This window comes from Nothoprocta perdicaria, unplaced genomic scaffold (assembly GCF_003342845.1).
Source record: "Nothoprocta perdicaria isolate Ctin4 unplaced genomic scaffold, notPer1 scaffold_70, whole genome shotgun sequence".
Classification (NCBI taxonomy): Eukaryota; Metazoa; Chordata; class Aves; order Tinamiformes; family Tinamidae; genus Nothoprocta; species Nothoprocta perdicaria.
The window spans coordinates 1,026,581-1,039,580 of record NW_020455977.1 but is presented as its reverse complement, the minus strand read 5'-3'; the positions used below and the strand labels follow the sequence as shown (position 1 = coordinate 1,039,580).

At 46.3% G+C, this 13,000-nt stretch overlaps 1 protein-coding gene across 1 annotated transcript in view; it reads left to right on the top strand.

Moving 5' to 3' along the window:
- The window catches only part of COLQ (collagen like tail subunit of asymmetric acetylcholinesterase), a 35,021-nt gene extending 28,512 nt beyond the window's left edge, over window positions 1-6,509 (top strand). Inside the window, exons 14-17 of the mRNA XM_026050826.1 lie at window positions 2,022-2,141; window positions 2,691-2,811; window positions 4,280-4,382; window positions 6,364-6,509. Coding sequence (XP_025906611.1) covers window positions 2,022-2,141; window positions 2,691-2,811; window positions 4,280-4,382; window positions 6,364-6,433 — 414 coding nt within the window. The 3' untranslated portion in view covers window positions 6,434-6,509. The remainder of the gene's footprint in view (window positions 1-2,021; window positions 2,142-2,690; window positions 2,812-4,279; window positions 4,383-6,363) is intronic.
- Window positions 6,510-13,000: the final 6,491 nt, after the last annotated feature.

Here is a 13,000-nt window from a genome sequence, read left to right as displayed (position 1 = left end):
ACTTCTTTTGGACATAAGGATGCTTTCCTCAGCCTTACTATACATACACAGTCTGGTCTTTTTGCAGTCCACTGGACTGTATTTCTGGTTGACTGGTGAAGTATCTCTTTTTATCTTTTTCCTTATATTTTGTGTGTGCACACTCAGTGACTTCAGAATTGACTGCCAAGGTCAAGCATATAGCATGCACATACACAGCACTTCCTCCCAAAACACAGGCCCTCTGCCATTAATGCAAAAAGTCTTCATGAACCATGGGGGTCAGACTTCTGAGCTCCTGTCTGTACATGAACTCTTTTTACAGCCCAATTTCAGTCTCTAGCTTTCTTGAAAGCATTTTTATGAGCAGATTGGACTAAGTGCTCTGAAGGACAAGTCACTGCTGGCAAGCAATGTAGGACTTCTCCTCTCTCTGCTTTCTTTGGGCTTTGTAAATACTATTCCTGTACTTTTCCTTCAGCTGGGCCCTGCATTATTATTCTTGGCACGGTAGCACTTATTCAGCAATGAAAATACTGCTTTTCTGCTGCAGCATGGGAGCAAGCATGCATGGGTGCAAGCATGCATGGGGGCAAACATGCATGGTCCTGTCACCTCACAAGAGGAGTGTTGCATGATGTCTTGCATGAGATTTTAACAACACCCAGCAGTAAGTTAATGAAGATGTAACCACCTAAAACACAAATAACCCACAGCCATCTCTATGAGCTCTCGTGGTGACAGCCAAGTGCAATTTCTGCTGCTGGGAGTAAAGGGATGATGAAGAGGCAGGCAGGGAAGCCACACAAATCCCTGCCCTCATCTTCTCTGAAAGTGGCACGCTTGCTGAGCTGCACTCCCCAATTGCTTGCCAAGTTTTTTTACTACCTAAAGTGTCAAGAGCACAAGTTTAGAATGCCACATAGCAGTATCTTAATGTATTTTTWAAAATATTTTATAGCTTCCAAGACCAGGATCTATAACTTCAGAGAATACAGATCTTCCATTGGTTTTACCAGAAGTTAGAGCTCTGAGGCTGGGACTTCAGCTCCTGAACACAATTACAGAATTGGTTCTTTGTTGCCTCTTTCGTTGCTTTCTTTCATTCGAGCTGAAGGCTTTTTTATTCAATGCTTCTTTAATGATATTGGCCTTTGTCAGGGGCTCTGGGAATATTCTGCTGTGTTAAAATTTCAGGGTAATTTGTTTTTTAAAAAAGCCAATTCTGTTTATGCTGGTGGGAATCAGGCTCAGGGAGTATGTTACTAAATCTGTTTTGCTCAGAAACATTCAATTTGCTTTTTCTTAATTTAAAAATGGTTTGCATTTTGCTAAAATTAATTGGATTAAGTTACTGAAAGAAGAGATTATTTCCTAATACCTCTTACAGCCAATTTCAGTGTCTGAGACATAAAAAGAATTTGGGTAAAGAGAAGCTCATCCTAATTCTCTCTACTTTGAACCTTTTCTTTCTGCTTAATTGAAGACCTTGCTTTAGATTGAAGTGTGTGCTTGTAAAGCAATATGCATTTCAATACCAATTAGGTGTAAATAAAATATTAAAAGGTAAGTGAAAGCTACATTGAGCAAAGCATCATTTATTTTGAAGCCACAAGCATGTCTACAGATGCCCTCAAAGAGCACTTAGACCTGGGTTTTGCAGTTGTTCCCGTATCTAAACATTGAGCATCTGAAATTTTTCGCAGCAGTGATCATGCTATGAGTATTTGCATGGTCATTACCTGTGGAAATACRTTTTGAGATAAAGTCATTGGAGCCTTAATTAGGTCCCCAAGAAAGACCATTATCTCTTATAAACTCCTCTCTTTCATAGTTGCAAAACAGCCTCTTACTATYTTGCAGAGCATGAACTAGCACGGGGTTTTGCAGTACCATTCGGCTTCCAAAAACCACCAACCCATTTTTCTGCACAGCTACACATGTAGCTGCTGATACAGATGTCAGCCTGCAAAGCTGGATCCCACAACAACCCAAAACACCTACTGAACAGGTTACAAATCACCTGTTTTCCTCTGTTCCAGATTTTTGTGGTGAACAACCAAGAAGAACTGGAGCGGCTGAACACTGAAAATGCCTTAGCGTTTAGAAGAGATCAAAGATCTTTGTATTTCAAGGATGTCATTGGATGGCTCCCAATCCAGGTGAAAATATGACTATGATCTATGAAAACGTGCAAGTGTATGCTTCATTTTCAAACAGAGTGCCTGCCCCTGAACTTAGGATATGATGCAGAATCAATCAAACAAATGCAGAGAGGCCTCATTCTTGAGCACTGGCACAACTGCTTTAGTACTTTTGGTTCACAGGAGTCTTAATTATTGAGGCACTAACTCATCAGTGTGAGGAATTTTGCTAACCTCTCTGTGAACCGTGTTCCAGTAGTGAACAAGATGGGGCCACATGGGGGATCGTGGTGGTAATGGGAGTCTGATTTGGCACAAAAATAAGGCAAAACCCATCAAGGTGCCAACTATGAGCAAGTACAAACCCTGCAAATCAAAGCCCGGTGTATCCTTACTGCCCCAAGGGGCTGAGCCAGCTCCRAGATAATCCATAGGAGGTTCCTTAGCACACTTGGCACCAGGCTCCGTATAACCTCTATCAACCATCAAATTGCAGGATAAGAAAACCTGGTGGCAGCAGAAAATCCTGCTGCCCGTGCATTAACCGCGGTGTGTTTTCTTGGCCAGCTCAGCCCCCTCTTCCCTGTGGGCTCCTCCATGGAGCGGGGCGGCACGTGCGGAGACGGCATCGTGCAGGCYGGCGAGGAGTGCGACGACGGCAACGCGGTGGCCACCGACGACTGCGTGGGTGAGCTGGGCCTTTGCCTTTGGAAGCCTTTCCCTTCTAACATGGGAACCCCTTGACATGTCTGCMTTTGGAAACAAGAGATTTCAAAGGCAGTTCAGCTGCAAGTGCTATAGCAAGCAGAGCCACATAAATAAACTCCCCTCTAGGCTTGCCTGACCATGGGAGCAATCCAGGGAGGTAGAGTCTCCCTCAGCCTCCTCTCAGCCTCCAGGTATGAGGAAATTGCTCAGTTGGGATTTGCGGTTAACCGTGAGCAACAAGCATGCAGGAAAGCAGTGCTCTAGTCCCAGTGCTTGCACAGTTGCATGGTATGTATGGTGTATATGGCATGGATGCATCTGGAAGCCCCTCGTGTGTGTCTGGGCTATGCACTGGRCAGCTCTTCAGTGAGCAGAGGCCTTGCAATAGGGAAGCTCTGCACACTGACGTGTCCTGGCCTGAGGAGATATTACTGAATTATTTAGCCATGAGTCATCAACGGGTTCCTGAGCACCCGTGTGCCTCTGTCAGTGGTTCTCCTTTCAGAAGGAGGTTGTTAACTGAATGTTACGTGGGTTTAATTGGACATGAAGCTCAGAGATCTTAGGAGCAGCAGTTTCTGATAAGCAGGACATTAGTGCAATTAATGAATCAGCTGTGAGATTTCTAAGATGAACGCACGRTTAGTAAATGACCCACTTCTAATTCATACAAACTTTCTATCCTTCCGTGTCCTTTTAATGTACCTAATAAAAATGCCTTTRAGAAGGAGTCAAAGGGATCTTAGCCAAATGAATCTGTTTTCAGCTTACAAAGTCATACTCAAAAAGTTGGAGGCATCAAAAGCAAAGTCTGTCTGTTGAAGTACAGTCCGTAAATTACTGCAGCCTACCCTCCAGTTACCATGAAAAAATATCTCCATGAAAAAATATCTCAGGTCCTACTCACACTGAAAGCAGCAAAAATTAGTGAGAAAAAAAGCTTTTTTTTGCAACAATTACATGCTTATTTTTATTTTATTTTTGATAGAGAGGCAATARGCGTGCATAATCATCTCTGTATGTGGGAACTCACTTGTGGTAGGCACATGTGGATACTACTTGATGTTGGGTCAAGATCCAGCCTGGGATTTTCAAACCACTTAATTATTTTCTGGAAAAAAACAAAAAAAACACTTCAAAATGTGACCTCCAGAAATCTTTTATTTTAACTGTTTTGTATTCCTTTGGTCTGCTCCTATAGTAATTATCTATAGTAGCAATATTTATTGTAATTATTCTGGTTGTAATTATGGCTCATATAATAATTATTTATAGCATTTCTTTTAGAAAGATTTCTTTGTAGTGAAGAAGACTGCACCTCCCAAGACAGAGGTCCTTATAGTCAGAGTTCTGATAGGATACCCCTTTCCAGTGCCTTGTTTTATGCTCTGCCCTTAAAAATCCAGTCCCACTTGTGCTACAATCTTTCTCTGTGTATTTTTGAGTAGGATGCCGCCGTGCTTACTGTGGTGATGGCTACAGACACGAGGGGGTTGAAGACTGTGATGGGAAGGATTTTGGATACCTAACATGTAAAACATATCTCCCTGGGTATGTATGAACGTGTCTCTTGCTTCACTGTTAAAAGAGAAAAAGTATTAAAAGAGAAAAGTATTGCCAGGTGTATCTTGTTCAGCTGGGACTGCTGAAGAGAGTGGGGAGGAGAAAGAAGGTCAGAGTCTTTYCATGGTCTAAATGTCACATCTCCATTATATGCACACAGGTCCTATTGGGATAAATGAATGAAATCACATGGGCATACATTAGAATATTATTTGCAAATATTTCCTCATTTTGGGAATGTTAGCATTATTTTAATGTTCAATTATACCAACATTGGATAGACCATGATGATCAAATGTGGAAAAAAAGAGCACAGATCTGTTTCCTTCTGCCCTTACCCTTGACTCTAGGGATACTCTAGGAGTATCTTTGTATCCGAACCAACCACGCCAACCCTTCCAAAGAGCAGGAAATCCACCCAACAGCCATGGAGAGCCATACAACTGCTTAGCRGTGTCTTTCTGTGAAGCATCTGCTTAATGTTGAGCTGCCTTCTCTGCAGTTGTTTAAGCAGCTTCCTTGGGTCAGCATTTTGCCTCCAACAGCAGTACCTCTATTTAGCTGTCAGGTATCGTTACTGGCTAGCAGGAAACGTTTAATTTCCAAATGGAATTATGTRCAGAGCCCTCATCCTTCAGGAGAGAATAATGTACTAATTGACAGGAGTAAGAAACCGCAGGACATCTTTGTAAATCAAGAGCTGTGCTAATCCCTCCCTTGCGATTGCTGGAGCACTCCTGGTGCAAGAGATTACTGAAAGTGAGACTAGCAAACCTGGCAAACATTTTTTAGGGATCGTGTCTTCAWGAGAGTGTTGAGCTATCTGCCTGTAAAAACAGTTTCCTTTTAGGTCAGATGCCAATAATAAGTCCTGCAAAAGCATGAGATTTTTCTCTTCTACATTTCGTTTTCTACATATAATTGAGTTTTGAAGAGTGACTGAAATCCCTTTTTTGTGTGTGTGTGCAGCTTGTTGTTTATCTGCTAAAAGAAAAGACAAGCTGTGACTCATCAGGACAGTGAGAGAAATATGTAAGCTTGGCGGTCAAGAGGAGTTTCCTCCCAAAGCAGCCTCTCCTCCAGTAGCTCTGCTGCAGCTGGTTTTCCTATAATCTACTTTTTACAGTGTCAAAATCCCTCCCTCATATTTTACTCACCTTTATTTCAGATTTTGTGTTGGTTGTCTGAAAACATGGGTCTTCTGAGGACATATTTTAAAGGACCTGTGCTTTGGAGTGCATCATTCACTTGAACATATGTTAGCCATAAAAACTGATCAAAATTGATTTTTTTTTTTTTTAAATTAACATGTCTGGTCAGATCTTCAGGACATAGAATCACTGCAGCTCAGTTTAATGGAAAGATCAAAGAAGATCTCATTTTATCTTTATTTCATGAATATCTGCATATATACACACACTCTAAGCAAAACTGCATCAAATGTTTTTATTTCACTAGATATTCCTTCCAAGGTGGGCATGTGGCACTATCATTATTTCATGGATTGGAAGTTACTTGAGAATGTCTTACTCGGATCCTCCGATATTTTGTTGTACAATGGGGTGAGAATGGGGTCTCTCTGGGTGAGAACCCAGAGGAGTTGCAGGAATTAAACCAAATCTCAGTGTCAGGGACCTAGTGACTGTGCTAAGGATTCACAGCTGCCTGGAGCTGGTGTTGAGGCCTCCTCCAGGTACCATGGCCAACATTCAGGTTCCTCTCAATAGGGATTTTCTTCTTAAATGACATTAGTGGGCATCAGGATTTGCTGCCAAGGGGGAGCACAGTAGAGCACCACTGGAAATTGCTCTTCTGTTTTGGTTGCCAAATGCCGCTGCRCTTTCTGGTGTGATGCCTTACATGGATTGCTTTAATTCCTGCAGTATTTGTCTCCAGAAGATGCATCCACGGCAGCATATTTTGGAACTGCAGCATATTTTGGAACTGATCTGGTTTTCTTTCCTTTTAGGTCTTATGGAAAACTACGATGCACTTCTTACTGCTACATCGACTCTACACAGTGCCGATACTTCACATGAGGGGGCTCAGAGGTGGGCAGCACCCCGCGGGTGACGGGGGTGCTCGGTGCTACGCTCTCGTCTGCCCAAGGAGGACTGGGGCAAAAAGGAAAAACTCTCTGTGAAAACAAACAAGTCACGCTGCTGATGGCCCATTTGTTTTTTTTAAATTAAGTCAGATCAGAGAAAAGTAGGACCACTGCATCCTGTCTTAATAGAAAAATGTCAAAYAGTAAGACTTTCCCACTGCTCTGTGTGGGAACTTGCTCTCTATCACAAGTGCAACATCAAACTGCTGGAAAAGGAATTTCACTAGCCAGGAAGATTGTGTATTAATACAACATTACCTCAACTTAGCACTGTTAGACCTAAATGTAAATTCTTCAGGGTTTTTGTTTTTAAACCTGAGTGTAAACACTATGCGTATCTCAGATGTGGTGTTCATTGAGGCTCATGGCTCTTTTATGACAATGTGAACTTTTGAAGTGCTGAATCCACAGGAGTTGTGATTTTGGTGCTGCTGGGGCTAACCCTACACCCTGATGCCATTCAGAAAGTGCTTTAAAGGGCAGCAAACCAGGCAAAAATCACCTCTGCCTCCAGCTGAGACGTTCAGCCGTGTGCACCCGCACGGGCGCCGGAGCGGAGCCGTCACACGAAGCCTGAAACTGCAGAACACGAAGGCCAAGCAGGGCAATTAAACTGTGACAYAGCCAAGGAGCGCTCTCTTCCCAGAGGAATCAGCCTGGAATTGAGGTCAGAACACGGACACTGCTCGTTTTTCCATGGTCGTGATGCCAGGAGCACTGGGACAGCTTCCCTCAGCCGCTCCTTCATCCCCCGCCCAAAATCACAACGTGGCCACGTGCTCGCCACTTGTCACCCCGGGTTCTGCACTGGAGACTATTGAGTTTTGTTTTCCTCCCCTCATCCCTCATCATTCAGGTAGCTGCTTACAGCCTGTCCCCATTCCRTGTGCCCTCCGTTTCTGCTGTTTTGTCTGGGCCTCCACTGAGTGGACATCCTTGGAGGGGTTCAACTCCACAAAGCAAATCTTGGAGTCGTGTCTTTAAGGATGATCATTGAGTCTATGTGCTGTATAATGTCCATATATTTTTATTTTTCAGAATATTTGGTCAAATATATGAGCTCTAATAGGAGTCAGGGTGATATATACTTATTTACTAGCAAGCATTAAGGAGTAAATTTCATGTGAGAAGCATATTAAATATGTTATGTGTAAAAGAGTTTGTAATAGAAGAAAATGCTACGAAGAYGTGTGGAGGTCAAATTTAAAAGCCTTAAGTGAAGGTGTTATTTTCCTACAAGCCATTCATTTCTGCTTTGCAATAAATGCTGTACCTGAATATGTGAAATGCATGAGGTATATGTAGCAATGACAGCACTGTAACAGCTGCACTTATATGCTTCCTTCTATAATGTTTAAATAAAGGTGGATGCTATAATTTGGTGGTAATGTGTTAAAACAACCAATAAATACATATAACTTTTACCACCTGTATAGAAGACTTAAGCTCTGCATGTCCAAAGAGTTACTGGAGTTACTGAGTCAAAAACAAAAAATAGAAACAGCTACTGTACTTTCTGTGGCTATCTCTTACCTGGACTATGTATGTTGCTATGAAGCCAAGCCACCAATGTTTGTAGACATTTTCTGCAAGGACAGGAACGATTTTTCTTCTCTTTGCTTTTTTTTCCTTGTCTGTTTTGCTCTTGAGCAAAACTACCGATATGTGTTCAAGGAACCAGGAGAGCAAGGGATCTACCATAAGCTGAGCAAACCTGTGCGCTAGAACAACCCTCTCTGGCTGCCTGTGTCTGTTTGATCCACACGCAGGTATCCCCACGGCTGCAGGAGGCTCCTGGGAATGCCGCTTCCCGGGAATGCTGCTGCATCCGCTGCCCTCCGGCAGCCTGTGCGAGCTGCTGCTGTCTCCAAAGCTGCTGCTTCCTCCAAACCCTTCTCTGGTCTATCTATGGCTGCCTCCTGCTTTTCCTAACGCTGTTCTCCTTTGGAAAGGAGAATGGCAGCCACCTTCCTGAGGGCCCTCTGGGAGGGCTTCACTCCTGTCCCCTTCCCCTGTGAATTCCCTGCATTCTCCAAGGAGCCCTATCCTAGTCTTCAAGAAACGTGATAACCCCAGACACTTTTTACTGTCAATTTAATCTAAGCTTTAACAAGACCCACCTGGAAGGACACAGAAGCTGCAAAGCCAAGAACAGAGAAGATGGAGAGTGTGAAAAGCSGGTGAGATCACTTTCTTACAATTGTAGCGAGCCGCGCATTGTCATGAGTGGGTGTATCAGTCCGTTCAGAAAACATCTACAGAGCATGAATTTTAAATGCACTTTATTTATACAGCACAATCACTTCAGCATCTTTAAAAAAAAAAAAAAAAAGAGGGGGAAGAGGGGGAAAACCCCTTCCTCCTTGTTTCTGTTGTACCTGCTAAAAATTAGTTAAGGATTCTTCAACTGGTTGGTGCCTGTTCAGCTCTAAACTAGTTCCCATTTTGGGGGGCATACTTGGCCATTCGTAGCAGCAAATACTTGTGGGAAAGCTCCCCAGCGATGAGCATGCAGCTGTAGAATAATAATAAAAACAGTACGGGCTTATGTCAAGCACTGTATTAACTCTATCCCAAAAATCCTGCTTGCTAACTAATATATTAGTAATGCAGTTATCTACAACTTGTCTTAATAGCTCACCTCAATAAATCACATTGTCGTGGTTCTGGTATTTTCTTGCTTTCCTTTGCTTTGTACAAGGACATTTTAAATCTCATTACCTAGTTCAAAACGCTGGGGAGGCGAAGGAAYATCTTGGCTTTCAGCTTGGAGATGGTCTGAGGTGCCACCACCAACACCATAAGACGCGAGAAGGCAACGCTGGAAGATTCCCCCAAGGAGCGGGTGAGTGTCTAGGAGAGGCAGCATAAAGCTGCTGGTATTTGGGGCAGTATATTTTTCCCCCCTCTCTTTTATGAAACCTCCACTTCCATGACATTCCCCTCTCTGGTTTCCTAAATCCTTATCACTCCTCTTTCCTCTTCAGAACACACAAGTCGTAGCCGCCAGCTGCGGACTCTTRCTCACAGATCTGACCATGCAGCTCTTCTTGCTTCATTCTCAGGGCTTCTGGCTGCATCCAAGGTCATATCCCTTGTATCCCTTCCTTGCTCCACACACGCTGCTTTGTCTGCTCTTCTTTCCCCTCTCAGGTGACACTTTTTCCGCCCTCTTCCCCGTGTCGCACTCCTGCTCAATTCCTGCACAAAGCCCCTTGGCCACAGCTTAAAAAGCCRCGTGCTGCTTAGAGGAGGCAGCCTGAATGTCCCCAAAGGTGCAGGGAGCGAGTCCCCTCTCCTCTCCCTCCCRTGGCCTGGGACCAGGGTGAGGGGCTCCCGGCGGCTGCCAGGCTGGGACACCCCGGAGGCAGCACGGACAGTTCTTGCCTAGGGAGGTGGCTGCTGCACGAGCAGCCTTGCTCCTCAACGCAAAGCACGGAGCAGCGAGCTGTGAACGYGCAAAGACAAAACCACTGGGACCAGCACGAGGGCTGCTTACGGACCTGGCTGGAGGCTCTGCACCTGCCCGGCGGCTGCCACCCCAAATCCAGGGAAAAAGGGCACAAAGCTAAAGCAAGGGAACCATCGGGACCCTTATTTACCAGGTCGGAGCATTACAGCAACCTGTAGTGTTGCACTTGCTCACGCTCAGCAGCATCTTTGCAGCAAAGCAGCAGTTTTGGGGACTGCTGTTGCCCCCAGCCACCCCGGCCGGAGCGAATCCAGCTCCCCTGATTGCATTCCTTGTTGTTATTTGTAATGAGCAGGTCCTCGGGAGCCGGGACCTGACCCGGCACAGCGAGCAGAGGGCAGCCGCCCCAAATCATATTAGAGGAAAGCTCTCCTGCTGCAAATCCCATTAGTGGCCACTTCTTTCCCTCTCTGCCCTCAGCCCCCACTAAAAATTTGGAGCTTAAAAAGCCCTGAGTTACAGCCCCATCCTTCCAGGGCTTTTAATTCACACTGACAGTCGCCTGTGTATTTTATGCCAGGTCTGCTCTGCCTGTTTCTATTTCAGCTGCCATCCACACGCCTGGGGGAGCTGGGGGCTGGCGCCGGCGGCTGCTGGGGTTCCCCTCACTCCCCACCACCGCTTSTGAGTTAGGCTGGGCTTAAAGGGCAGGATCACTGGTTAGAGAGAAGAAATGGGGCGCAGCTCCTGCTGAAACACGTGTATTGGGGGCCAAAACCCACAGGGGGGACAGTTGGTGGGTGCACAGCACAGAGCTGGATTTAAGTTGTGTTGCTCCCGTGCACCCAGATGCAGAGCCACAATCCATGCGGTGGCAGCAGTGGGTTTTTGGCACCGCTTTGCTGTCATTTCACAGTGGATTCAGTTAGAAAGGACCCTCCAGAGCGGCAGAGTGGGAGCTGGGTGGTGACACTGGTTGTCCCGCTGCTCTTTGCAAGAGGAGAAAAGATTATTCCAGGGCAGGGCTTTGGGGCCAAACGAAGCCTGGTACCAAAGGCAGGAAAGAAGGACCRTGGGGTGGGTGCCTCAGAGCAGAAAGGTGCACAAATGCTGCCCGTTTTGCACTACTGAGGCTCAAGAACCCAGAAAGGTCCCAAAAGGCCACGGGGGATGAACCAACCCCAGATTTCTGCAGCACTGCTCAGCGCAGTGCCSAGCGCTGCCCACGGGCTCGGGGTGTTTTTCCTCACCTGGAGCATCCAGGTGCCCAGATTTCACAGTGAGAGGGTCTGTTGTGCCGAGCAGGTCAGTACCTGAGGASTGAAGACTTGGTTATTGCCACGGCAGGAGCGACCGCCCCGCTCAGAGGAGGACGGCGAGTTGGCGCATCCCTGCCCTGATGGGAGGAGGGCTGTTTACTCAYGGCTTTCTTCTTCAATTAGAAAGGGCAGTAATAAATAGTGGTCTTTGAAAAGCTATATTCATGCAGGAATACCTTGCTCACATGTGCGTTTTTGAGTGGCTGCACCAGAAAGTCTCATCCTCCTCATAACAAGAAGCCAAACTCCTTCAGAGCTGGTTGTGTGGCCAAAAATCACTCACACGCCTGCACGAAGCTTCCTCCTCTCCTGGGAGCCACTACACACAGGCCCTTTAGAGACTGTAAGGAAACACCGGCAGCCTAAGAAAATGTTAATTAATTAATATTTTATTACTTCATGCAAAGCAGAAGAGCTTTGGCAAAGGGGATCCATATCCCAGCAGGAGCAACAGTGTCCGTGTGCGTGAAACCTCCATGCGTGTGCAAGGCCCACAAAGGACCTCTGAGCACTTTTGAGGAGCAAAACGCTCTTATTCCTCCCCAAAAGGCTCCTGGGGGTTGCAGAGCCGAGCGGGCGGCTCCAGCGTCAGGCGGTGACGGGCCCGGGGCCGCACGGGGCGGCCGCGGAGCAGCTGCCGAGCCCGGGAGCGATGGAAAACCGTGACCTATAGGCAGGCACGCGAGGCATGCCAGCCCCCCCGGGCTGCAGCTGAGCCRCGGGAGCCGCGCCGCAAACACAGGCTAAATTAATTGGAAATTACGTTGGCGCGAAGCCCCGGCCGGAGCAGCGGGGCAGGGCCYGGCACCGAGAGAAACCCGCGCAGACCCAGGTGAGGCGTCTCAGGCAGGTCTGCGTGCGGGAAGAGAGCGGCCTGTCCTGCCTTAGAGAAACAAGAAATAAACATCTCTTATATATACACATACATATATAGTATATATATTATAGGCATATATATATATGCATAGATCTATATATATTATATAGATCATACAACATATATGTATAATATACATGTATGTATAATTATATTTAATATTATATTTAATATATATTTGAGGGACAAATATGTTTGGGACAAAGTTCTGAAATATTAGGACAAAGGTACAAAACCTCTTGGACACCCAGATGTACAGACGTGTACCTTGGTTGCTCCAGTTTCCGAGAACATCTGGTGMGTGGCAGCTTTTCCTGCACCCCTTTTCTCAGACCCAATGCTGGTGCTTGGCCCTTACCCCCCAAATGACCCCMAAAGCTCCTCTGCTCCTGGCTCCAATAGGGAGAAGGGCGTTGCACAAGCACATGAAACTTGAGGGATGGGGACAAGGGACAGGATTTTAGCATGACCTTTACTCACAGCCAACTCAAACTTGGCCAGAGCTTTTGCTGGGGCAAAACTGTTCCTCCTGCTCTTTGCACTGCTCGCCCAAGTTCCCGCAAGGGCAGCAGATCTGCCTTCTTCTGACGGGTGGAAGTCGCGGTCAGGAGCTATTTGCCCAGACATCTTGCCGTGCAGATGATCCCCGTTAGCTGCCCAGGGCTGCTACTCCTGAGAATAGCCCAGGTCGGGCTGTTCCTGGGAGCAGAGCGTGTTATGGGGGTGACGGAGACGCCTCACGCCAGCAGGCAGCCCCTCTGCAGGGGAGCAGAGCTCCTCGCTGCCCCTCGTGTCCTGCCCTGCCCACAGGAAAGCTCGGAGGTTGGGATCATGAAAACAGGACGTGCGGAGCATGGTGGTAAATTAATTGGGCTGCTTGGGGCTAGATAC